At 42.4% G+C, this 24,757-nt stretch overlaps 1 protein-coding gene across 2 annotated transcripts in view; it reads right to left on the bottom strand.

Annotated features, from left to right (window-relative positions):
• The window catches only part of LOC149450133 (uncharacterized), a 35,321-nt gene extending 18,876 nt beyond the window's left edge, over window positions 1-16,445 (bottom strand). For both annotated transcript variants that reach the window (XM_089692262.1, XM_089692261.1), the window contains exons 1-2: window positions 16,300-16,445; window positions 7,693-7,854 (exon numbers count right to left, since the gene is read on the bottom strand). In XM_089692262.1, the coding sequence (XP_089548388.1) occupies window positions 7,693-7,854; window positions 16,300-16,381 (244 nt within the window). In that variant the 5' untranslated portion in view covers window positions 16,382-16,445. The remainder of the gene's footprint in view (window positions 1-7,692; window positions 7,855-16,299) is intronic.
• Window positions 16,446-24,757: the final 8,312 nt, after the last annotated feature.

The following is a 24,757-nucleotide window of genomic DNA, read 5'->3' as shown; positions in this document are numbered from 1 at the left end:
AATGGGGCCACTCTGCAGCTGCATGCTTGTGGGGTCCAAGGGGTTAAAGCAGGTGGAGAGAAAGCAACACAATGCTGCCTGCTTTACCCCTGTTTTGCTGTACTGCACTGCAGGGCACTTTTAGAGCGACCTCATTCACTTGAATGGGTCATGATGAAATGAATTACTAGATTATTCCAAAAATTAAGAACAGTCCTAGTTTATGAATTTAGATTTAAACATTTATAGCCCTTCTGAACTAGGGTTCCTTGAGCAATTTCTGCCTCTCAGATAAGTTACCATTGATCTTTTCCCACTGACGACCAATGTAAGGGGCATTCCAAACACAAGTGTAATGGGGCCCTTAGTCAATGATCATCAATGAAATGGGCCACTGGCTATTCTGGCCATTATTTGTTCAGTTCATTATTATTATTGAAAATAATTTTGTCATATTGCCCCGGGTTTCAAATACACCAAGTATATTTGTTTCATTCCTTATTCTGTTATTCATTCCTCTATCCACAACTTATTATTCATGTCCCATGAACAGTAGATAAATAATTTTAAGCAGAGGTTCCCTGAGATCTGAAAGTTTAAGGGTTCCTCTATGTTGAAAAAGGTTTAGGAAGGCTGGACCACAACTGGTACAAAGTTCTGATAACGATATACAATTAAAAGCACTCAGTCTCTTCCCTGTGAAATAAGAGGACTATGGACGTGGTGAAGCACTGGAGATAGATTGGACTTTTTCATCCTCACTAATAACATTGCTATTCTTTGAAACAATTATTGGTTTCCTGTAAATACTGCTCTTGCCACTTTATTAAATCTGCCATAAAGATTTTATTCCTCATGACTTACAGGGAACAAGCTAGACGGTAAATTGCCTCCCAGCTACTTACATCCGAGTAGAACGCTAGTTCTTAGATATTGGCTTCTATGTTCCCATCTCTTTCCACTCCTAATGAGGGGATCCCTCTCACTTTGATAGATTTTCTCAGGTTATTTACAAAGAACGGAGCAGTACTAATAAAGCTGCCCATACACATTACAGGCCTTGTACATTTTCAAATGTTTTAACTGGGTGTAGTTATATTCCCTCTGTTTGATTGCCTTACTTTATGTTGATGAGTTTCCATGTTGTGGCTGCAGTTTGTAGTGTCATGGCTGATCAATTTTTCTATGTCCATGTATTCATTCACCTAGCTTGTTTCTAATCACGAAAAGGGATAGGGAACTTTTTCCAGGTCACAGAGATCAATCCGTGAGTTGTGTGATGAAACAACTCTTCCCTTCATTCTCCTGCCAGCTTGCGTCTCTGTCAGATCTAATTACTAATTAGCTCTCACCTGTAGAGCACTAGCCTGAAACCTAGGGATTATGGAATATATTTATTTGAGGTACTTCTATAGCGCTGTCAATTTACGCAGCGCTTTACACAAATATATTGTACATTCACATCAGTCCCTAACCCTCAAGGGGTGTACAATCTAAGGTCCCTAACTCACAGTCATACATACACATACTAGGGACAATTTAGACAGGAGCCAATTAACCTACCAGCATGTCTTTGGAGTATGGAAGGAAACCGGAGTACCCAGAGGAAACCCACAGAGGCACAAGGAGAACATGCAAACTCCAGGCAGGTGGTGCTGTGGTTGGGATATATAGTTTTTTACAGAAAGTGTCAGTTCTCACACTACAGAGAGGTTTTACATTAACCAACAGTGTCATGCCAAATACCTAATACCTGAACACAAACAGAAACTACTGATACTGGAATGTGAAGATTTACTCTACTATAGGCTGTGCATACAGAACAAAAAAATTATGCAGGTACAGGTAGGTGGTTTATAAAACGCCCTTAAGATTTCTCTAGTTTAGCCCCACATGCTAAATGAGAGAAATCACTTGATTCTCCCATCCGTGCTAAACAGCTTGGATGAATGAATCTCCAGTGCCGGTTATTGTATTCAGACAGCTGGCACCTGCGGCTGTCAGAATAACCAATTGGTGTTTGCATCTGCTTATATACAGAGGCCATTTGGCTGCCAACTTTTTGTCTGGCTTCTTTGACAAAAATATGAAAAATTGACTTTTGTCGAGCTGGTGTGTACCAACAGGGTCACCAGTAGAACAAATTCTTGCTGAATCAGCTGACGTTAGATACACATATGGCCAGCTCGATAAGCAGAGGGACATAAGATCCCAGAGGGATTCTGCTGACCTATAACAAAAAAGGGATTAAGGGATTCACAAACAACACCCACACACAGGTTAACAAAGTTTGTGTATTTTTAATAGAAAGCATAACCATCAAATCTACGAGTAAATGGGACAATCTTCAACTCCTGTTTGCCTCTAAATGACTGTGCATGGATCCATTCTGTCATCTGAACAGAAATAGCTATGCAGCTGACTCACGCACCCAATTTAAACTCATATGACAGAAGAGGATTAAATAACTGAATTATGACAAGCTGCCTCTTCCACAATAACTCCTACTCGAGAAACTCCGCGGCCGCCCTCCGCTACACTCACTGCGCACTGATACTCACTGATTGCAATTCACTAGGAAGCTTCAGAGAGGCTTTCAATAATCTATGACACATTGTTTAAAGGGATTGTGTCCTAATCAAGTCAAAGTGATAATTTCTCAAACTAAAGCTCTATGATTTACACCATCAGGGCAATTCTACAACTCAGAGTTGACTTGTCAGAACCCCGGTTCAAATCTGTGTGTGCAAGTTTGGTGTCAGAACTTACTAAGGGTTAATGACCCCCAGCGACAATGTTGAGGCCTAGTTATTGGCCACTCAGGGTAGATCACGGTGGTGAAGATCACCGCTTTCTGGGAGATGGTGCTGAAGATCACCGCTTTCTGGGAGATGGTGCTGAAGATCACCGCTTTCTGGGAGATGGTGCTGAAGATCACCGCTTTCTGGGAGATGGTGCTGAAGATCACATGCTCCCTCATTCTCAGCTTTTTTGAGGGCTCCAACAGATTTAACAAAATTGGCGGGGGAGTTTGTCAAAGTTCGGTATCAGGGGAAGGTGGCCTACTAAGAGAACCGGTCACTTTGTTAGGAATAGGCAAAGTAATAGATTTTTGTTTAAAGTATAACTAAAAGGAAACACTTTTTCTTTTAACTGTGGATAGGGATTAGAACATCTATTAGGCTTTTATTGTGGTCTGTGCCCCTATGAGAGAGATTCACCCTCTCCATTTGTCCTCTTTACCATTATCAGTAAAAGTGAAGGTAAAGGGGAAGGGAAATCTTCCAAAGGGGACACTAGTTCTGGTGACCTGGGGGCCCTTAAGGGATTTACTTAATTTGCAGGGATTTCCCCTCACTTACTGTTGTGGCTAAGGGACAGGAAGTGAAGGTAAGTCTCCCCAATTGGGACATAGCTGGAAAAAATAAAACTGAAAGGGGTTATAACTCTCTCTCTTACTTTATCCAAAATGAAAAAAATAAAGTTTTGCCTATAGTTCTACTTAAAGTTATACTAAAGTCTTTTTTTCTATTTTTTTAAATAGCAAACATGTCATACTTACCTGCTGTGGGCAGTGGTTTTGCACAGAGCAGCTGGGAATCTCCTCTCCTTGGGTCCCCGGCCAGCACTCCTGGTGCGTCCCACCTGTCGGGTGCCCCCACAGCAAGCAGTTTGTTATGAGGTCACCCAAGCAGGCATGCTTCTGAGCCACAGCTCTGCGTAGCCATTCACAAACAGAACCGTGGCTTGACCCCACCCTCTCCATATTGGTTCATTGGCTGTGATTGACAGCAGCAGGAGCCAATGGCTCCTGCTGCCACTTCAGCCAATCAGAAGTGAGAGTCCCCAGAGATCTGAGGCTCTAGTGGACATCACTGGATCGGGATGAGGCTCAGGTAAGTGTTAGGGTGGGCTGGGGGAGCTGCTGCACACAAAAGGGGTTTTACCTTTATGCACAGAATGCATGAAGCTAAAAACAAAAACAAAAAAAAAACTGGAGCCTTTAACCCCTTGACGCCGACGTAACACAAATATGCGGCCTCACGGACCTGGGCTTTTTTCCGTGGGGCCGCATATTTGCGTACCTGTCTTTGTGTTGGGAGCGCGCCCCTCAGCGCGCTCCCAGCACCGAGACCGCGGTGTCACTGAGAGCACCAGGTCCCGTTCTAACGATCGGGACCCAGGACTCCCGGTCCCGGGTCACATGATCGCTGTGATAGCCTCTGATTGGCTATCACAGTGATCAGTCACTGTGCAGCCCGGCCCCCTTGTTTTTTTTCTCTCTCTCTCTATGAATGGAGAAGAGAGATACATTGTATCTCTCGAACTCCTGTCAGAGAGAAGAAAAAAAAAGTTTGTAAAAAAAAAAAAAAAAGATAAATAAATAAATATTAAAAAAATAAAAGAAAAAATTAAAAAAAATACCTAGATCAAGGTTTGATCTAGTTCAGTGCCAGGGTTAGTGTTTAGGTCAGGGTCAAGGTCAAAGGTCAGGGTCAAAGGTCAAGGTCTAAAAAAAATTTGGTGTCAGTTAGTGTTTATGTCAGTGTCAGTTAGTGTTAGTGTGTTTTAGGTAAAAAAAATTAAAAAAAAGACAAAAACAAAATGCGCACTATGGTTTCTGGGCTGTACTACGGGTACAAACAACAAATAACATACACATATATGGTATCGCTGCGATCGTCAAGAGCTGGAGAATTTATTTTGGGTTGCTCTTTGGTGGTAGGTTATGGTCATAACAAGAAACACATAGCTAAATAAAAAAAAAAGGATTTTTTTTACTATTTTTGGCCAGTTTTCCTTTGATAATAAAAAAAAAATCAGGAGATATCCATTACCATTTACCACCAAATGAAAGCCCAATTTGTCCTGAAAAAAATCAAGGTATAATCCACCTGGATGTGCAAAGTAGTTGTGATGATATGTACGGTTTTGCTATCACATGTCAACGGTGCAGAATTGTGCTTAGGCCTTTAGATTTGTTTTACCCTTAGGCGTGAAGGGGTTAAGGTCTTGTATATATTTCTATAAAAGTAAATTTGTACAGCAAGCTTTTTACAAAGTACTTGCTGTCTTCAGCAGCTTGTTGAAGCAGTTTGGCAGCATAGTACGAGAAATGGCTTGCAAACATTGGTCACAGTGGTCATGCGGCAGTGCTGACTAATGACAGTCTTCATTTGTCCGAGAAATATGAAAAGACTCCAGATGGTAAGTGTGGTCACATGGTTTACGCTAACCAATGGTCATGAGGCATTGCCCACATTATGAAAGGGGGGTGTACAGAAATGACAGGTGGGTGGATCAGTACACTGGCAGACATGGGCGATGGAGGATTCTCAGCATATGCAGATAAGTGCAGAGGGAACAGAAGTAGGAATTCTTTGTTACACCTTTTTTATGCTTCAAAAAAAAAAAAAAGGCAGAATTACCCTTTAATGGAGTGCTGACATTTTATGCAAGCATCAGGGTTTCAACAAGCTTTATCTCTGCCCACTTCACCCTCTGAAACAGACACTGTTGGTGCATCTCTTTCCGCTGCATCTCCGCCTTTGAACTAAACTGTTCCAAGCTATTTGCATATGGACTGTGTCTTTACTGTCATGACACCATGTTGCACCTCTTCTCATGCATCTATGGGGGTCCTAGATCCGTGCTGAGAGCAAGCACACTGACTGAACTGTCACAAACAACTCTTGGACTCTGACTGAAAGCCAGAAGGGACGGATCATGTGAACACTGTAAGGCAAATGCAGTGTTCAGGGAAACAGCCTTCACCTTCTAGCATTAATTACCTAAAGGGCCACAGCTGGAAGGAGTTGAGTAATGCTGAAGCTTACTGAGCCAGTTAGCTTGTTTGTAGTGACTGTCAACACTTTGTTATCTTCCCCAAACTGGAGCTGGAGAAGGATGCTTTAAAGGTTTCAATTAAAAAAATAAAAAAAGCTTTGAAAACACTTTTTAAAAAATACTTACAGTACACACTGCTCTTATACAACCTGGAGTTTGTATGTATAAAAGGTCTTAGACAAGACTTCCTAACCAGTCCAATAATGTGGAAATAAAAGCACTTTTTTTTGGCATTTTGGATAGAGTAAGGGAGGATTATAACCACGGTCTAATTTTTTGTATCCATCTGTGTCCCATTGGAGAGATTTTCCTCCACTTCCTGTCACATAACCAGGGATTCTCACTTTGGTTAACACCAGAACTAGTGTCCCCATTGCAAGATTTCCCCACTATTCCTGGCGACAACCCCAAAATGTGCTTCTTTGCCTTTCAGATAACAGTAGACAGAGAAGGTGAATCTCCCTCACAGATAGCAATAAAAACTTTACAGAGGAGAGAAAATAAATAAATAAAATAATAATAAATATATATATTTTTTTAATAATTATTTTTTTGTTATACTTTAAACTGAAGAATGTGAACAAACAAATGCAAATATTTCTGATTACATTTCTGTAGATCATATCTGAGGATAAAATACTATTCACATCAATTTCTGCTCCTGAAAGTGCCTCAGTCAGCCTTGTAGGGCTGCATACCTCCCAACTTTGTGAGATGGGAATGAGGGACACCTTTTAGGGAAACTATATAGGCATAGGACACACCTCTACCACACTCCATAAAGGAGATTTATATAAGAAAAAATGATTAGTTAAATCCACAAGTGTTTCTTTCCCCAATACTATTCCTTTATACTGGCTTTTGACATTTATGAATGTAGTCATTTAGAAATTGGACGAAAGGTTTAGCACTGGGAAACACTTTTTGAAAGATGAAAAGTGGATTTGATATACAACTATATGGATCAGACCAAAATGAGGGACAAATGAGGAAGAATGAGGCACAGAGGGACTTTGTTCCAAATCAAGAACAGTCCCTCGAAATCAGGATTGTGGGAGGAAACCAGTGCATACATCAACAACATACACACTCCATGTAGTGTACCTGATGGGAAATGAGCTCAGGACCGCAATTGTGCAGACCAACAGCAGGGGATTCATTGTACTGCAGACACCAGCATTTTCAGTTCATGCTTCTCCCATGCCCTACGTTGTTGGGGGGTCCCACTTCTTCCATTGGATTTTCACATTGATTTTCATTAGATGGTACCATCTGCACAGGTGTTTTGCCATGCTGCGAATCCCAGAGGCAGGAACCGGAGTGGGATTGTCAGCTATGTACATATAGCAGCGGCTGCCGAGCCTGTGCTCTGCAATGTTGGTGGCTGCAGTTATGTGTCCCTATTTGCATGATCACACACATGTAGAGTCCCACCACTGGAAATTGCAGTGTGGCAAAACGCCTGTGCGAATGGTGCCTAAAGGATGCAGCGGGGAGATATTGCTGCTGAAGTATCCAATATATACGAGAAGTCAGAGGTGACCCAGTCCGGCATGCTCCACTTGTAACTAAAATGTAGCTGGACTGATCCTTTTGCAAGTCAGAGACCCGCGAGTGGCTGAGGCCAGGTAACAAGGTGTTGTGTGTCTGCCAGACGTCTATGAACCTGATGTAGTACAGCGAGATCTCATGTACCCACCTGTGCCGTCCATTGTGTGTACTCCAAAAAAGTGGTTGCAGCGGTAAAAACATCTGCTGGTAACCCAGAATCAGTAGGTCAGTCTTTGCCAAACATAATTGACCAGATATTCCCCCACACTTAGACACAATGCAGTTAAAAACAACCCCAGTGATATGTGCACTTACCATTATCAGGGTAGGTACCAGCAGGGCACAGCGTGCATTCAGTGGTATTGATGGAGCTGCAGTTCAAATCAGCGGTGGTTGTGGTCACCATGCTGGTTGTGGTCACCATGCTGGTTGTGGTCACCATGCTGGTTGTCGTCAGCTGGCTACCAACCAAACATGCTGCATGGAAAAAAAGAAAAAAAAAAAAAAAAAAAAAAAAGCAACAAATCAATTCAAACCACCCAGCCAGCATTATTGTGAAAATAACACACGCGCCATGCCCCCACCCCCAGACGTAGACATTTCAAGCACAAGGCACCTCCAGGAAGAACTGACACTTCCTACATGTTAATCTGCATGTCAATATGCAATTGAACACAGCACCCTAATCATGGCTTCTTTGCTTTTCCACAGGTAAATTGCTGCTCTTATCTGCTCTCTTCACTCTAAACTGTAACTTCAACAAAAACTGCACTCCATCTGTGACTATGCAGGAGTCTATGCTTTGCTGGAGTGTGAAGATGCAGTTGAACACAGCAGTTTACCTAAAGCAGGGTAACTCAAGCATCAGGAAGGTACAAGACGAAACTCTACTGCGCACTGGATAGACTGCAAGCAAACACCCTGGGAAACATCACCTACAAGTCTAAGTCCCACTCAGTGTACCTTTGTAACATGTCCCCTCCACTCCTCCTTTTCAGATTACTATTCTGCATTCCCAAAATCTCACTTCTTTACCCCTCTGCTCCACCCCAAAACTTATACATCTCACCCTCACTGCTACCATCTCCCTACTACTGCACTCATCACCTCTGATACTTTACTCACCTGCTGTCCCAAACACCAGGACTGGAAGGCATGTGCACTCGTGTACATCCCACTCCCATGTTACTTTCCTCACCCTTCTTCTCCTAACCTCTGGGGATATCTCCCCAAACCCTGGTCCTCCAGTATCTCACCCCCACACCAGGCATCCTCTTTCTTCAAGGAATAGCCACAATCCCCTCAATTTAATATCGGTCCCCGTGCTCCCAAAAACCACCCTCCCTTTTTCATGTGCGCTCTGGAATGCCCGCTTTGTCTGTAATAAGCTCACCTCTGTCCATCACCTTTTTTTTTTGTCTCCCACTCCCTTAACCTACTAGCAATTACAGAAACCTGGCTTCAAGCAGCAGATTCTTCTTCTCCTGCAGCACTTTCCTATGGAGGCCTTCTCTGGACCCACTCACCCAGACCCAGTGGTAGGAAAGGTGGTGGAGTTGGTTTGCTTCTATCCCCACTGAGCATCTTTCAAGTCCTCCCTAACCCTCCCTCTCTATCCTTCTCTTCTTTCGAGACTCACTGCATCTGTCTGTTTTCTCCCATTTCTCTGAGTGATCTATCGGCCTCCTGGACCGGTGTCGCGCTTTCTTGATTATTTCTCCACCTGGCTACCCTACTTTCTCTGCTCTGAACTACCCACTATCATTCTCCGAGATTTTAACATCCCCATTAATGTCAACAATGTCAACAACCCGGCTACATCCCAACTCTTCAACCTAACCTCATCTTTTGCATTAGCGCAGTGTATACAGTCCTCCACTCACTCTGATGGGAATACATTAGACCTTTTTTTCTCCCATCTTTGCACTCCCTACAACCTCACAAACACCCCCTTTCTTCTTTCTGATCACAATCTCATCACCGTCACAGTGTCCTCATCTTCAGACACCTATCCCTCCAAGCAGCAAACAATTACCTTCACAACTTGAACCCTGCTTCTTTCCACTCTGCAACTGACCAACTCTATGACAGAATCTCTCCCCTGTCCTGCCCTGACCTGGCCACTGCTGTCTACAACAGTTCGCTTTCATCCGCATTAGACTCACTTGCTCCTCTAACAACACGAAGTATCAGGCCCCGACCGTTACAACCTTGGCAGACTGACGACACCAGAAATCTTAAACGACATAATCGTGTGCTGGAGCAATTGTGGCGTAAAACCAAATCTCACCAAGTATTCACCTTATATAAATCTGCTATTTTCACATACGCTTCCTCCTTCTATGCTGCCAAACAAGCCTACCTTTGTCACTCTCATCAATAGCTTGTCATCCAGTCCTAGTCATCTCTTCTCTACTTTCTCCACCTCCACCCAGTACCTCACTCACTGCTCACGAGATTGCAAATTATTTCAAAAACAAGATTGATGCAATTCGTAGGGGCATCGCCACTGCACAGACATCCATCCCACTTACCATACCTTATACTAAACCTCCCTCAACACTTTCCCCTTTTGACTTTGCTACTACCGAAGAGGTCACTAAGGTTTTCTCAGGAGCCTGCCTCACCACCTGCCCCCTGGATCCTGTCCCCTCACAACTACTACGGTCAACTTCTTCTTCCATCCTATGCTCCCTCACATCTTCAATCTCTCCCTCTCTAACGGTGCCTTCCCCTCTAAAGCATGCACACATCACTCCCATACTTAAAAGGCCCTCCCTGGACCCCACCAACCTGAACAACTTAAGACCCATCTCCCTGCTGCCATTTACCTCTAAACTCTTAGAACGCGTAGTCTACAATCGCCTGAGCTCCTACCTCACTGACAACAACCTTCCTGACCCTTTACAGTCTGGCTTTCGCTCACTACACTCCACTGAAACTGCTCTACTAAAACTCACTAATGATCTTCTAACTGCTAAAACCAATGGCCACTACTCCATACTCTTACTACTTGACCTCTCTGAGGCTTTTGATACAGTTGACCATCCCCTCCTCCTCATAAAACTCCACTCTCTTGGCCTCCAAGACTCTGCTGTCTCCTGGTTCTCCTCGTACCTTTCGCAGTGCTCCTTCAGCATTACCTATAACTCTGCCGCCTCCTCTTCACTCCCTCTTTCTGTAGGGGTCCCTCAAGGTTCCGTCCTTGGACCCCCTACTCTTCTCCATCTACACCTCCTCCCTTGGTCACTTGATAAACTCCCATCTCTATGCTGATGACACACAAATCTATCTTTCTACCCCTCACCTCACCCCTTCAGTCTCCAAATCGCATTACGAACCTACTAAGTGACATATCAGCATGGATGTCACTCCACTTCCTCAAACTCAAGCTTTCCAAAACTGAGCTCTTAGTATTCCCCCCAGTCCGTGCCCCCTCCCCCTGACTTCTCCATCAAGATCAATAACACAACCATCAGTCCCTCCCATCATGCTAGGGTACTAGGTGTAATCCTAGACTCCCATCTGTCCTTTCAGTCCCAAATCCAATCACTGTCCAAATCTTGTAAACTTCACCTCCACAACATCTCCAAGATACGCCCGTTCCTAACCTCGGAAACCACTAAGCAACTTATTCACTCCCTGGTTATCTCTCGCCTTGACTATTGTAACTCCCTCCTCATTGGCCGACCTCATCGCAGGCTATCCCCTCTTCAATCGATAACGAATGCTGCTGCCAGACTCATCCACCTTACTAACTGTTCCATATCTGCCACCCCTCTCTGCCAATCCCTTCCCATTGCCCAACGGATAAAATTGAAAACATTAATAACATATAAAGCCATTTATAACTCTGCCCCAAATTACATCACCAATCTTGTCTCCAAATATCACCCAAACCGTCCTCTCCACTCTTTCCACGACCTCCTGCTCTATAGTTCCCTTGTCTCCTCCTCCCATGCTCATCTCCAGAGCTTCCCCCATCCTCTGGAACTTTCTACCCAAATTTATCAGACTATCGCCTACTCTGCTCACTTTTAGACGATCTCTGAAAACCTCTCTCTTCAGCGGAGCCTATCCTGCTTTCAGCTAATAATGGAATCTTCTACTCCTCCTACCAGTCCATCCCCCACAATGACTACCTTTTATACCACTAGCCCCTCCCTCCTAGATTGTAAGCTGCGAGGAGCAGAGCCCTCCTATCCCTCTTGTATTGAACTGTATTGTTGCTGTATTGTCTCCCGTTATAGTGTAAAGCACTGAGCAAACATAAACTACATTTATGGAAAATAGTCTTAGCTTAAGAAAAAAAAAATATATATATATATAATGAAGCCACTACATCTAAGATCTGGTCAACTGCAGTACAGCACATTTTTATTCTTGAGATTGGATATCCTTGAGGTGTCTCATTCTACACATGTGCAGTCTGGGTATTCTGGACTTTCCCTCTGTAGGCACCTTGCTGTCTCCTACGTACATGGTTTGCTACAGCTAGCCTGTCCCTGTTCACCAAAGTGACAAGACAACCGCTTGCCCTGGGTCACACAATGTCCAATGCATGGGTTGACATCTGCTGCGTGTCACAGTTGTTGGAGTGTAAATGTAATAAACATCTTGCAGTTACATCCATGAATTCTGTGTGTGGCTGTGAATGTTCTGCCTGCTTGTGTCTATATCACATCTAATTACTGTGTAGCTCTCACCTGCAGGAGCACTGAGAGGCCCAGGGATTGTGGGATATGTAGTTTCTTCACAGGAAGTGTCAGTTCTCACACTACAGACAGAGAATGTATTAACCTGTGCAATGCCATATGTTTGTGTACAATCCAAACGCACACGTTCCTGCGTTAAAAATGGCTGTGTGTATAAGTTGGTGCTGCAGCGATCATCGGCTGGAACTGAATAGAATCAGCAAGGGAGAATGTCACCAGAACACCGAGGATCACCAATATGGGTCCAAAAGTTAATGAACGATTACATAGTTACAGCAAGGCAACATTTCGGAGTCTCGCAGGACCCTTTCATCAGGCATGAGCCTGATGAAGGGGTCCTGCGAGACTCTGAAACGTTAGCTTGCTGTAACTATTATTATTATTATACAGGATTTATATAGCGCCCACAGTTTGCACAGCGCTTTACAATACAAAGGAGACAGTACAATTACAATACATTTCAGTACAGAAGGAATAGGAGGGCCCTGCTCATGGAGCTTACAATCTATGTGATTGTTCATTAAAACTTTTGGACCCATATTGTTGATCCTCGGTGTGCTGGTGACATTCTCCCATGCCACATGTTTGAATACAAAACAGAAATGGTTGATGCCAGAATGTGAAGATTTACACTTCTATAGGCGGTGTACAGGGCAACAAATTACACCACGAAAAGTACATGATCAATCTTATGCAGGTGAAATACACAAGGTACTCCCTGGATAAACGTTACCTATAAAATATTAGAATCCAGTATCTTCTCCAATACAAGATTCTCATCTGTTTGCAATCTCCTTGATAATGTACACCTAGGTGTATATAAAAGGCTCTGCGCACAAATTCAGCATTTGCTGGGATGATTGACGCACCTGTCATCCTATCCCAGCCTGGCCAACCAATAGGGCAGAAGATCCCAAACCAGGGAAAATTCCAGGTAAAGCCTAGCAACTGCGACATGTAACAAAGCTGAATCACCTGATTCCATTGCCGGTTCTGGATGCAAATAAAGAAAATTGAGGTAATTCAAGTGAACCTCTCTGCTCTCCAGAAACCAGCAAAACATTTCAGCCAGAGTTGGACTTGTAAAAAAAAACAAAACAACAAACTAACCACAACAGCACTACACTTTGGATGCAACATTTCCAAACTAGGTTATCAAACCCTTTTTAACAACTCTCCCTTCCAGTGCGTTTACTTATTTCAAGTGCCACTAACGTGTCCTTTTATGAAAAAGATCAGCGGCGATCCTGAGGATTGTTGCTGATCTTAGATCATTACTGGTTTAGGAAACAGAGATGATCAGCAGAGAACATTCTCCACCTCTGGGCTGGATAATCTGGAGGGAGAACACAGATGGCCAGTGTATGAAGGAGCCATGTCAGCCCTTCACTAGCGATCTGTGTTCTCCCTCCAGATTATCCAGCCCAGAGGTGGAGAATCGGGGGAACCGCAAACAAAGCAACGGTAATTTACCGCTTCTTAGTAAACGGTGTTTGACTGATCTCTTACTGTAATCTCGCAAGATTGCAATAACAGCAGCTGTTTTCTAGCGTTCAGAGCGTTTGTAGATCACTTCTCTGCTCATTTGGATTAGTGATCTACACCGCTTCATAAAAAGGCATTCAGAGAAGAACTGTCTCCTCTGAGAATGCCAGAGAACTGAGCAGCGGTCATTTACCACTGCATGATAAAAGGACACCTAAATGCCTATTTATTACCAGTATTTTCCATGGCAGCTTTTTCATGACTTCCTGCAGACATTTTTCTTTTCACTTTGGACAAGTTGAGATAAACTCCGCCTCACCTACCTTTATGTCACTTATATTAGATGTGAGAAAGACTCAAGGGTTATGTATTACAATTAGGTATTTTATAGGTGATGGCAACTAAAAGAAATTATCTTTGATTTATTAAAGTCTGAAAGCCCAAACGTTAGCCAATGTAGAATTGAAGAAAGTGAAGAATAGTTAGAATTGGAGCATCTGTCTTTTTTTCTGCTGTCTGTGCTGGAAAAAAAAAAAAAAAAGAAAGGGGGGGGGGGGGGAAAGAATGAGGGGAGATTTCCCTCACCTCATCTATGCTAGTGAGACCCGGCACTTGAACTGGAATTCTCCACAACAGGGACAAGGATAGCAATAATTACCTGAGAAAGGATCTAATCTTTTTCCGCTATACATAAAACAAAGTTTTGCATGCTGTTAAGATTATATTATGCTGAAAAATTCTGTCACACAAAAAGTGTCTCAAAAAAAAAAAAAAAAAAAAAAAAAAAAAGAAAAACAAAAAAACTACACACCATAACCCCCCCCTCCCAAAAAAAACAAACAAAAAAAAAAAACAAAACACCTTTTATCTTGTATTTAAGTGGAATAAAGAAATGCAGTCATAGCTTAGCCCATCAGTTATAACAACAACATCCTAATAGGCTAAGTAATAACTGCAGTTTTTTCCTTGACCACAATTAAAAAAATTATAATTGTTATTAACTGTCTAGTGAAGAATGCAAACCCTGGTCTAATAATAGTAATAATCTTTTTTGTTTACCTTGTTGAGTGAAAGATGCAGTCAAAGCTTGTAATAATAATAAAATTATATTTTCTAACTGGGCTCAGTGAAAAAAAATGCAACCATAACATATTCCATAAATTCATAATCAGGGCCCATCAAATAATAATTTAGTTTTTTTAAACATGTGTTCAGTGAAAAAAAAACAAAAAAACCCATTGTGGTCATAGCTTAGCCCATCAGTTATCTATAACAGCAACGCCACCACCATTACTTGATGGGCTAAGTTATAAATGCACTCTTTTCAAACAAAAGTTTGTTTTTTTATTATTATTATAAATCAACAGCATTAATGTTTAACTTGTGTTCAGTTCAAAAATGCAGTCATCGCATGGCCCATCAATATAATATTTTGTGTTTAGTTATTTTTGTTTTTTTAAGCAATCACATTAGCTTAAGCAAAGCAATTGCAGTAAAAATGCTACTAAATATTCAACAGCCAAATTATGCATATGAGTTTTTTTAATGACAGCCATCAATTAATAGCTTTTAAGTGATTATAGAAAAGAGAATGTATAAAATACAGGTGCTGTGGCAAGGAGTGGTATTTTCAAGTGCACAATAAGGGGTCTAGTTATAAAAGTGTTCACTCAATTCAGACCAATTTTCCCCCAGGATTCACACACTTCCCTAATTAAATGCAAATTATATATATTTTTTTAAATATATATATATATATATTTTTTTTTTTTTATTACACACACACATACTGGGTGATTGAAAAGTAACGCCTTATTTTAAAAATCTTATAATTTAATCATTTTTACAAAAAATAAATATGAGAAGAATACACATAACATTTTACTTAAAATTCGATATGTGCACTGATCTTCGCAGAAACTCTTGTGGGATAGCAGAAATATCTTCTCATAGTCGCCCTTCAAGTTCTTCTAAAGTCTTTGGTTTCGTAGAGTAAACTTGTTCCTTCAACCAACCCCAAAGAAAAAAAAGTTGCAGGGTGTTAAATCAGGGCTCCTGCCCGGCCACTCATGCGAACCACGTCGACCCAACCATCTCCCAGGAAAATGTTCAGTCATTCACGAGCAATAATAGCAAAATGTGGAGGAGCACCAACTTGCATAAAAATCAAGTCTTCAATATTCTCCCAGGTATTGACAACTGGCCAGATTTCATCTTGCAGCATAGCGAGATACCTTTCGGCATTCATGGTATTGCATATTTAATTGTCATAGATTAAGGAACATACATTAAAGAATTGAGAAAAAAGTAAACTTCAAATAAAAAATGTATAAATAGTTTAAAATAGGGAGTTACATTTCAATCACCCTGTAATATATATATATATATATATATATATATATATATATATATATATACACACACACACACACAAATCTTGTGTAAAAACATTTCTAATTAGTGCCCTACATTTCAGACCAAGCAGTCCAAAGAAGAAAATTATCAACTGTCATTTTGATGTCTCTTTTTGCCTACCATGGCAGCAGACATAAATCTATGGCCACCAGTTTGTGAGGTTTCTGGCCTTTGACAGATAAAGCTCCTAATTATTTCAGTAATGTTTTCACATTATGTGACTTTTTAATCAGAGCTTCATTGAAATGAGGATAAAAGTGAATGAAAGAACCTCTGACTGTGGGTATGGTATCTGCTCATCACTCACCAATGCCGAAGAGCCCACCGATGACCCCCCAGAGTGTGTTCATGGTGGTAGTGGTATGTACCCGGACAGCAGACATCTTCATGGGACTTGGAATACAAAATAAAACTTTCAAACTTCCTCCTCCTGTGATTACAGCTTGGCTTGTCCTGAGACTGGTTCATCAGCTGACTGCGATCATGTGTCTGACTCAGCTCCAGGCAATCCAGGCAGATTGGGAACCTCAGACACAGGGCCCTCCCCAAATCTATTGTTCTTGTATATTTACCTTCTGCAAAAGGAGTCCAGGGTCCAGGATTTTGGTGAGTGCAGCTTGGATGGTAATAAGGGACTTTCAGGGTGCCAGATAAATTCCATCAGATCTCAAATTAGGAACCGCTTACAAATTCTGTAGAAATCGTCTTGAACATATGTATTTGTCAAAGATATTTCTGTGCTGATATTATGTATATATTTATGATAAAGTCCTTCAGTAGTCAATAAAAAGTCGATTAAAAAAAAGATACATTTCCACTAATAAAATTGTATCCACTATGCTCCTACGTGTATGTATCATTCTTAGCTGTACATCCGCTATACTCAAGATGGATTCTACTTTATACCTAAAAAGGATCTTCAGTCTGTTTGAATGAAAAAAAGTTAAACGTCAACAGATACAAATACTGTAGCTGCTGACTTTAACCCCTCGCCCTCCAGAGGATTGACCCCTCTTCCTGACCAGGCCATTTTTTGCTATACAACACTGCATTACTTTAACTGACAATTGCGCGGTCATGCAACGCTGCACCCAAATTAAATGTTTTTTTTTTCTTTCTGTGGTATTTGATCGCCTCTGCAGTTTTTATTCATTGCGCTATAAACAAAAAAAGACCAACTATTTTGACCAATATTTTTGACTTTTTGCTATTAAAAATGTCCAGTGAAAAAAATGAAAAAATCAAATTTCGTCATAAATTTAGGCCAAAATGTATTCTGCGACATGTCTTTGCTAAAAAAAAAAATTCCAATACATGTAAATGAATTGGTTTACGTGAAAGTTATAGCATTTACAAATGGTGGAATAGATACTAGAATTTTTTTTTACTAGTAATGGTGGCGATCAGTGACTTATAGCGGGACTGAGGCGGGCATTCTGACACTGGGGGACGGGGACGGGGACTGAGTAACTGCCAATGACATGCCCAGTGACACCAATACAGTGATCAGTGCTAATAAAAAGCACTGACACTGTACTAATGGCACTGGGCAGGAAGGGGATAACATCTGGGGTGATCAAAGGGTTAACTGTGTGCTGTGTTTTACTGTGTAAGCATATTGCTATGCAGAGCCATACAAACCAGTGTGCTGGAGCTGACAAGGGAGAGATCTGTATTGTTTACATACAAGTCTCTCCCCTGGCAGTGATACTCTGCAATTGCTGGGTGCTGGCAGGGAATCACCAGCCAGGACCCGTTGATCGAGAGCTGAGACCGCCAATGGTGGCGCGGGTAGGGCGTCTGCGTGCCCTACCTGGAAATGCAAAATCACGTATATATACATGATTTTGCGCAGCCCTGCCACCCTGTAGCAGTATTTCTGCTATAGGGTGGTGGGAAAGCGGTTAAATAAAAGGACACTTACCTGTCCAGGTATCCAGCGCTGTCCTCACCCGGGCCTGTTCTTCGTCGGTATTCGGATCCCCGGTGCCGGCATGCTTACTGTGGGAAGTTGGCTGTGGCTTCACACTATACAAGCCACGCTGTGTGAATGGTACTGCAGCCTCCTTGAACCTGTGATGTGTCCCAGGAGGTAGCGGGTGGGAGTAGAAGTGGGGGAGCGAGTACCTGTCAAAACTAGGTACCCATTCCCCAGGTGGAAAAAAAGGGCATAAAGCAGAACTTCTCATTTATTTTCTATTCTGTTTTACTCTATTCTTTTCTATTCTGTTTTACTCTATTCTATTCTTTTCTATTCTATTTTATTCTATTCTATTCTGTTTTATTCTATTCTATTCTGTTTTATTCTATTCTTTTTGAAATTAGAATTTTGGAAGACAGCTATATTCGTTCTATATTATTCTAATCTATTCTATTTTTTTTATTCTATTCTAATATTTTCTATTCTATCCTTTTCTATTCCTTTATTTTCTATTATTTTCTTTTCTATTCTATTCTGTTCTGTTTTATTCTATTCTTTTCCAAATTAGAATTTTAGAAGATGGCTATATTCTTTCTATTTTATTCTATTCTATTTTTTTCTATTGTTTTCTATATTATTCTTTTCTATAATTGTGTATTCTATTCTGTTCTTTTATTTTCTATCTATTGTTTTATTTTCATCGGCTCTTTCCACTGATCGGTGATCTGCTGTGTCCCAGGGAGACAGCGCACCACCGATTTCCACGCTGCGTGCCCCTGGGGGCGCACAGCGTGGAAATCGGTGGTGCACTGTCTCCCTGGGACACAGCAGATCACCGATCAGTGGAAAGAGCCGATGACTTCAGCTCTGTCATGTGATCAGCTGTGTCCAATCACAGCTGATCACATGTAAATAATGAAATGCCGAATATCGTCATTTCTCTCCTTACGAGCTGTTACACTGACAGCTCGAGAGGAGAGGAGAGACGGTAATTGGCATTCCTCAGAGGGGACATGTACACTGATCACCAGTGCCCTGATGATCAGTGTAGCCCCATCAGTGCCACCTGTCAGTGGCCATCAATGCCATCTGCCATTGTCCATCAATGCCACCTGTCAGTGCCCATCAGTGCCACACCAATGCCACATATCAGTGCCTACCAGTGCACATCAATGCCACATATCATACCAACTGAGCTGCCTTTCAGTGCCAACTATCAGTGCCGATCAGTGCCACCTATCAGTGCCAGTCAGTGCCGCCTATGAGTGCTGCCATTGTCACCTATGAGTGCCTATCAGTGCTGCCTATCAGTGCCCATCAGTGCCACCTAACAGTGCCAGTCAGTGCTGCCTATCAGTGCCATATATGAGTACTGCCTTTCAGTGCCCATCAGTGATGTCTTTCAATGCCCACCAGGTTTGTTTAGCAAAAAATAAAAAACCCAGAGGTGATTAAATACTACCAAAAGAAAGCTCTATCTGTCTCAAAAAAATGATAAAAATGTCATATGGGTACAGTGTTGCATGACCGCGCAATTGTTATTCAAAGTGCGACAGCGCTGAAAGCTAGAAATTTGGCCTGGGCAGGAAGGGAGTTAAAGTGCCCGGTAGACAAGTGGTTAAAAACTACACCTAACTAAACAGATACTCAGGTTGAATTGGAAGTTATTATCATGTCCCCCGTTTTATGTCATATGAGCTGACTTTGCTGACTTTGTGTACAACTGGTTTTTTTTTGTATATATAGTATTTATATTAGGACAGCACAGTGGGTAAGTGGTAAGCACTTCCACGTAGCAGCACTTGGGTCGTTGGTTGGAATCCCAACCGCAACACTACCTGCATGGAGTTTGCACGTTCTTCCTGTATCTGCGTGTGTTTCCTCCGACACTCCAACGACATGCTGGTAGGTTTATTGGCTCCTGTCTATGTTGGCCCTAGTATGTATGAATGTGAAATAGAGACTTTTGAATATAAGCTCCTTGAGGGCAGGGAGTTGTAGGTGTGGCGGCAGAAAACACTCTCCGGTTGCAAAAAAACAAGACTTGTATTGAAGATATGGCCCAAATATACAACAACCCAATGGGAAGGCACCAAGCTGGAGAACAGTCACAGTTCTGTGCAGCTTGTAGTGTAGAGCACGTTCTGATGCACGGACAGCGTCTGTCTCCGAATGCGGTCTGGCCAGTCTGAGCCCGATTCCAACTCATCCAGAACCTTTCCCTGTCACTACTCACTTTCCCTGGCAGACAGGTGTTCTGCCCTTACACTATCTACTTGCACAAATGTGTGCCAAAACCTGGGGGCAGGCACTTAAAAAGGATCTGCTGACCCAAGATGGCCACCAGGGTCACCTATATGCAGCATAGCCAACCAGAACACTGCCTCAGGGGACCAAGGAAACCATAGAGAAACCAAGTGTCTCTAGACTTCCTCTCCAACTGCTCTGGCCTAGTGCCACCTATAGTGGACAACTGATACTGCACCTGCCTACAAATGTACAATATATGTGTAAAGCACCTCTGTAGATCAGAAGGCAGGCTCTGTAAAATGTGCGACACAGCACTGCCTACTCACAGGGCATAGTCTCTATGTTTCATAGAATTCAAGGAAATGTGTTTTCTTCAAGGAAATGTGGGATTTTTGTGGGATTTTTAGGGAGGATTATTATTATTATACAGGATTTATATAGCACCAACAGTTTGCTCAGCACTGTACATTATGATGGGAGACAATACACGAGACAGTACAGTAACAATACAATGCAATACACGAGGGGTTCCTGCTCTTTGGAGCTTACTATCTAGGAGGGAGGGGATAGTGGTACATGAGGAAATAGCTGTGGGGGATGGAGTGGTAGGAAGAGTGGAGGAGATCGGCAATTAGGTGAGGGTGGGGTAGGCTTCCCTGAAGAGATGGGTTTTCAGGGTGAGCCTAAAGGTGAGGAGAGTAGGTGACAGTCTGATGGATTGGGGTAGTGAGTTCCAAAGGATGGGGGAAGCCCTGGAGAAGTCCTGGAGACGGGCATGGGAGGAGGAGACCAGGGAACTAGAGAGTAGGAGGTCTTGTGAGGAGACTAGAGAGTATATCGCCAAAAAATATCAATACACACAGTGGTGTATTTAGGCTTTGTGCTGCCCTAGACAACACAAAAATCATGACCCCCCCCGCAATGCGATAGGGAGTTGGTTCTTACATCACTGACCTCCACAGCCAAAGATTGCCAGAGCCATGAACAGGAAAGCCAGCTCAGCCAGTTATCCAAGTTATCGGGACAATCCTGGGAATGACGGTTGGGCTCTGCCGCCCTTCTGCATCATGCACCCTCTTTTGGATCCCATGTGGTGGAACAGAGCTCATGCAGTGACCCCCCTCCCCCCCAAGCACCGAAAATTTTACAATGATTCCTATACCACCCGAGACTCAGAATGTACATGTAACATACAGAGATAGTTGTCGGTCTAGTAATCACAATATAGACTATGGAAGTGTTCTGTATCTCAACGCATTAATGCTTCTTCAGGAGTCTAGAACAAAAAGTAAAGGGAACAGAGGGGATGTAGGGGATGTGAGGATCTTCACAAAGTAACTTCAAGATCATTCAGATTATTAGGAGTAGGCTAAAAAAAATGTAAATAAAATGTGGAAATTAATATCTGATTTTAAAATTTGACCATAGATACACTTTAAAAGGACGGACAACTGAAATGACAATATAGAAAGCTGTAGTCCAGCTGATTATAAACAATACAGACAAGCTATAATATCAAGAATATTCAGTAGCACCCAAATAAAAATACATAAAATCCTTAGCAAATATATAAATGAAAAAGCAACTCATCATATACTACAGAAAGTGTTGTAACACTGACAAGGATTAAATCACTATAGTTGAGGTTCTGGCATGTTTTGCAGAAGTTAAGTCCATTTCCTCCTAGGATTCAGCAACAGTTGCTACCAGTTAATCAGAAGTAAATAATAAACCTCCAGTAATAGAGTGACTAAACACCATTTCTGCCCATTCACACTAGGGTGTTGCCACATTGCAAGGTGATAGTTGTAGTGCATTCCAGAACGATTATTGTACATGGCCTCTAAACTCAGTGTACAGTAGTGGCCAATGCATACCACACGCTGGGTTGAGCTGCATTGAAAAAAAAAATGATGTGAATATTTTTGTTCATTACAGTATGTTGGCATTCCATTCATAATGATTGGGTTACCTCAAGGCAATGCATGTTAACCCGTGCTATATGTGCAGTGGAACACGTATGAGTCATAAAGAGCCAGTAGATGTTGGAGAGTTAAACCTCCCAAGTATTTTATATATCTCTCCAGTTCCTGCACTCCCTGAACTGCTATGGCCATTATTAGGGATTCCCTGTTAGATTTGTATGTTTTGTATATTATGAAGAACATAACAGGGGAAGCCGAGACACACCAAGGTGGGTAGGAATATAGACTGTGGAAGTGTTCTGTATCTCCACGCATTTCGCTTAATGATTCTTCAGGGGTCTAGAATAAAAAGTAAAGGGAACAGAGGGGATGCAAATGTGTGAAGCTCTTCACAAATTAACATAACAGGGGAAGCTGAAACACACCAAGGTGGGTAAGAACATCCAACACTCAGAAACAGACATGAACAGAGAAGAATATGACTTTTTAAAGATATCTGCTCACTTCAAATAAATGACCATCTTCCCTTCCGCAGCTATAACTGTGACTGATTAGGAAGTAATGCAGTAATACAAGACTTTTGGCAAGTTCACACAACGTTTCTAATCAGAGTTTATGGAACACAGCATACGTTTATCACGTGTTTGTCATACATTCAGGAAGTTATAGTTACATAGTTAGTCTGGCTGAAAAAACACGCAGCAAAGCATGATCCAATTTGCTCCTGCTGGGAAAAAAATTCCTTCCTAATCCGCGGAGAAGCAATCAGATATTCCCTGGATCAACTTTACCTATAAATAGTATCTATTTATATTCTGTGTATCTAAGAAAGAATCCAGGACTTTTTTGAAGCAATCCACTGAGCTGGCAAGAATCAACTCTTGAGGAAGTCTATTCCACATTTTCACAGCTCTTACTGTGAAGAAACCTTTCCGTGTTTGGAGATTACATTTCTTTTCCTCCAGATGTAAAGAGTGCCCCCTTGTCCTCTGTGATGACCTCAGGGTGAACAGTAAGTGCTTGAATTTGTGATGCCTATCAGCAACTTGCTACTTTGACAATTGCCTTCAGATTTAGAGAAAATGCCCCCCCCCCTCCCCCCAAGTTCTTAAACACGTTTCAAAGGCCATACATTGAAAAATGTTTGGAAAGTGTTCCAATTGACTTCTTTTACAAGCATAATGAAGTGTCCATATGCTTTAACACCTGTCAAATGTCCAGATCAAATCACAGAAATGTAATGTGTACTAATACAGGCGTACCTCGGTTTCCGAACACCTCAGTTAACGTAATTTTCAGTTTATGAATGAAAATCCATTGAAAATACTGCCTCGGTTTAAGAATTTTTTTCACAATTTGAATGGATTAATTGGTTTTCAATGCATTTCCGAATTGTTTTTTAATCATGTCCCTGTACAGTACTATGCCTTTAAAGTGCACTTTATAAAAAGTTTTGAACAGGTAAGACTTTTTTTTACTTTTTTTCTGACCCCCGCAACAGATTAATTGGTTTTCAATGCATTCCTATGGGAAACCGCGTTTTGGTTTACGACTTTTTTGCAATACGAAAAGCCCCGCAGAACCAATTAAATTTGTAAATCGAGGTACGCCTGTACATTTCTTCCATTTGCAAAGCATTTGGGAAGCATGTTACGTTTATATATTTTTCAAGGGATGTTACATATGTTGGTGCTTATTTGAATAGTACTGGATATTCATGGATAACACTGTTTGTAAGTCTAGAGCAGGGGTCCTCAAACTACGGCCCGCGGGCACATGCGGCCCGCCGAGGACATTTATCCAGCCTGCCGGGCAGGGGCGTATCTGCTGCGAGGCAAGGGACTAGGCCCACTTTGGAAAACTCCACCCCTCAATCATCCGCCATGCCCTGCCTCTCTGCTACAAACCCTCTCAGTTTATCCTCCACAGGGCGACGTGTTGAGAGAAACCCCGCCTATTGTTTCTCAGTCACTCCCTGCCTCCATCTCTAACACTCGGGAAAATCCCACCCCTCAATCATCTGCCACGCCCTGCCTCTACTACAACTCCCCCAGTTTATCCTCCACAGGATAAACCCCGCCTATTGTTTCTCAGCCACTCCCCGCCTCCTCTCTACACTTCGCCCTGGTTTCCCCACCACGCCCTTGCCTGCAGTAGTGCGCCCCTAAGCCTTGGCTGGCGTCACGGAAGAATCCCCGCCTCCATGTTCCAGGGCCCCACCCTGCCCCTGAGAAGTTGATCTGTGATTCATGGGCTGTAGTAGTTCTATAGGACATATTCTAAGATCGCTAGGAATGAATTGTATTCACATTAGTCTTAAGGATATACCGAGGAATGTGCGACTGGAGCGGATGTACAGAGGAACCTCTCTCTCTCCCCCTCCTCTCTCTCTCTCCCCCCTCCTCTTTCTCCCCCCCCTCTCCCCCTCCCCCCTCCCCTCTCTCCCCCCTCCTCTCTCTCCCCCCCCTCTCTCTCTATTCCCCTCCTCTCTCTCTGCCCCCTCCCCTCTCTCCCCCCTCCTCTCTCTCCCCCCCTCTCTCTATCCCCCCTCCTCTCTCTATTCCCTCATTATCTCTCCTCCCCCCATCTCTCTCTTTACATTGTACACAGATCTGACCCAACAAGGTGTCCTGCATTTACCGTATATTTCGCTCCATAAGACACACTTG

This window comes from Staurois parvus, unplaced genomic scaffold, assembly GCF_062004578.1.
Source record: "Staurois parvus isolate SC_StPar_1 unplaced genomic scaffold, SC_StPar_1.0 ptg000581l, whole genome shotgun sequence".
NCBI lineage: Eukaryota > Metazoa > Chordata > Amphibia > Anura > Ranidae > Staurois > Staurois parvus.
This window is presented reverse-complemented; position numbering and strand designations above follow the sequence as displayed.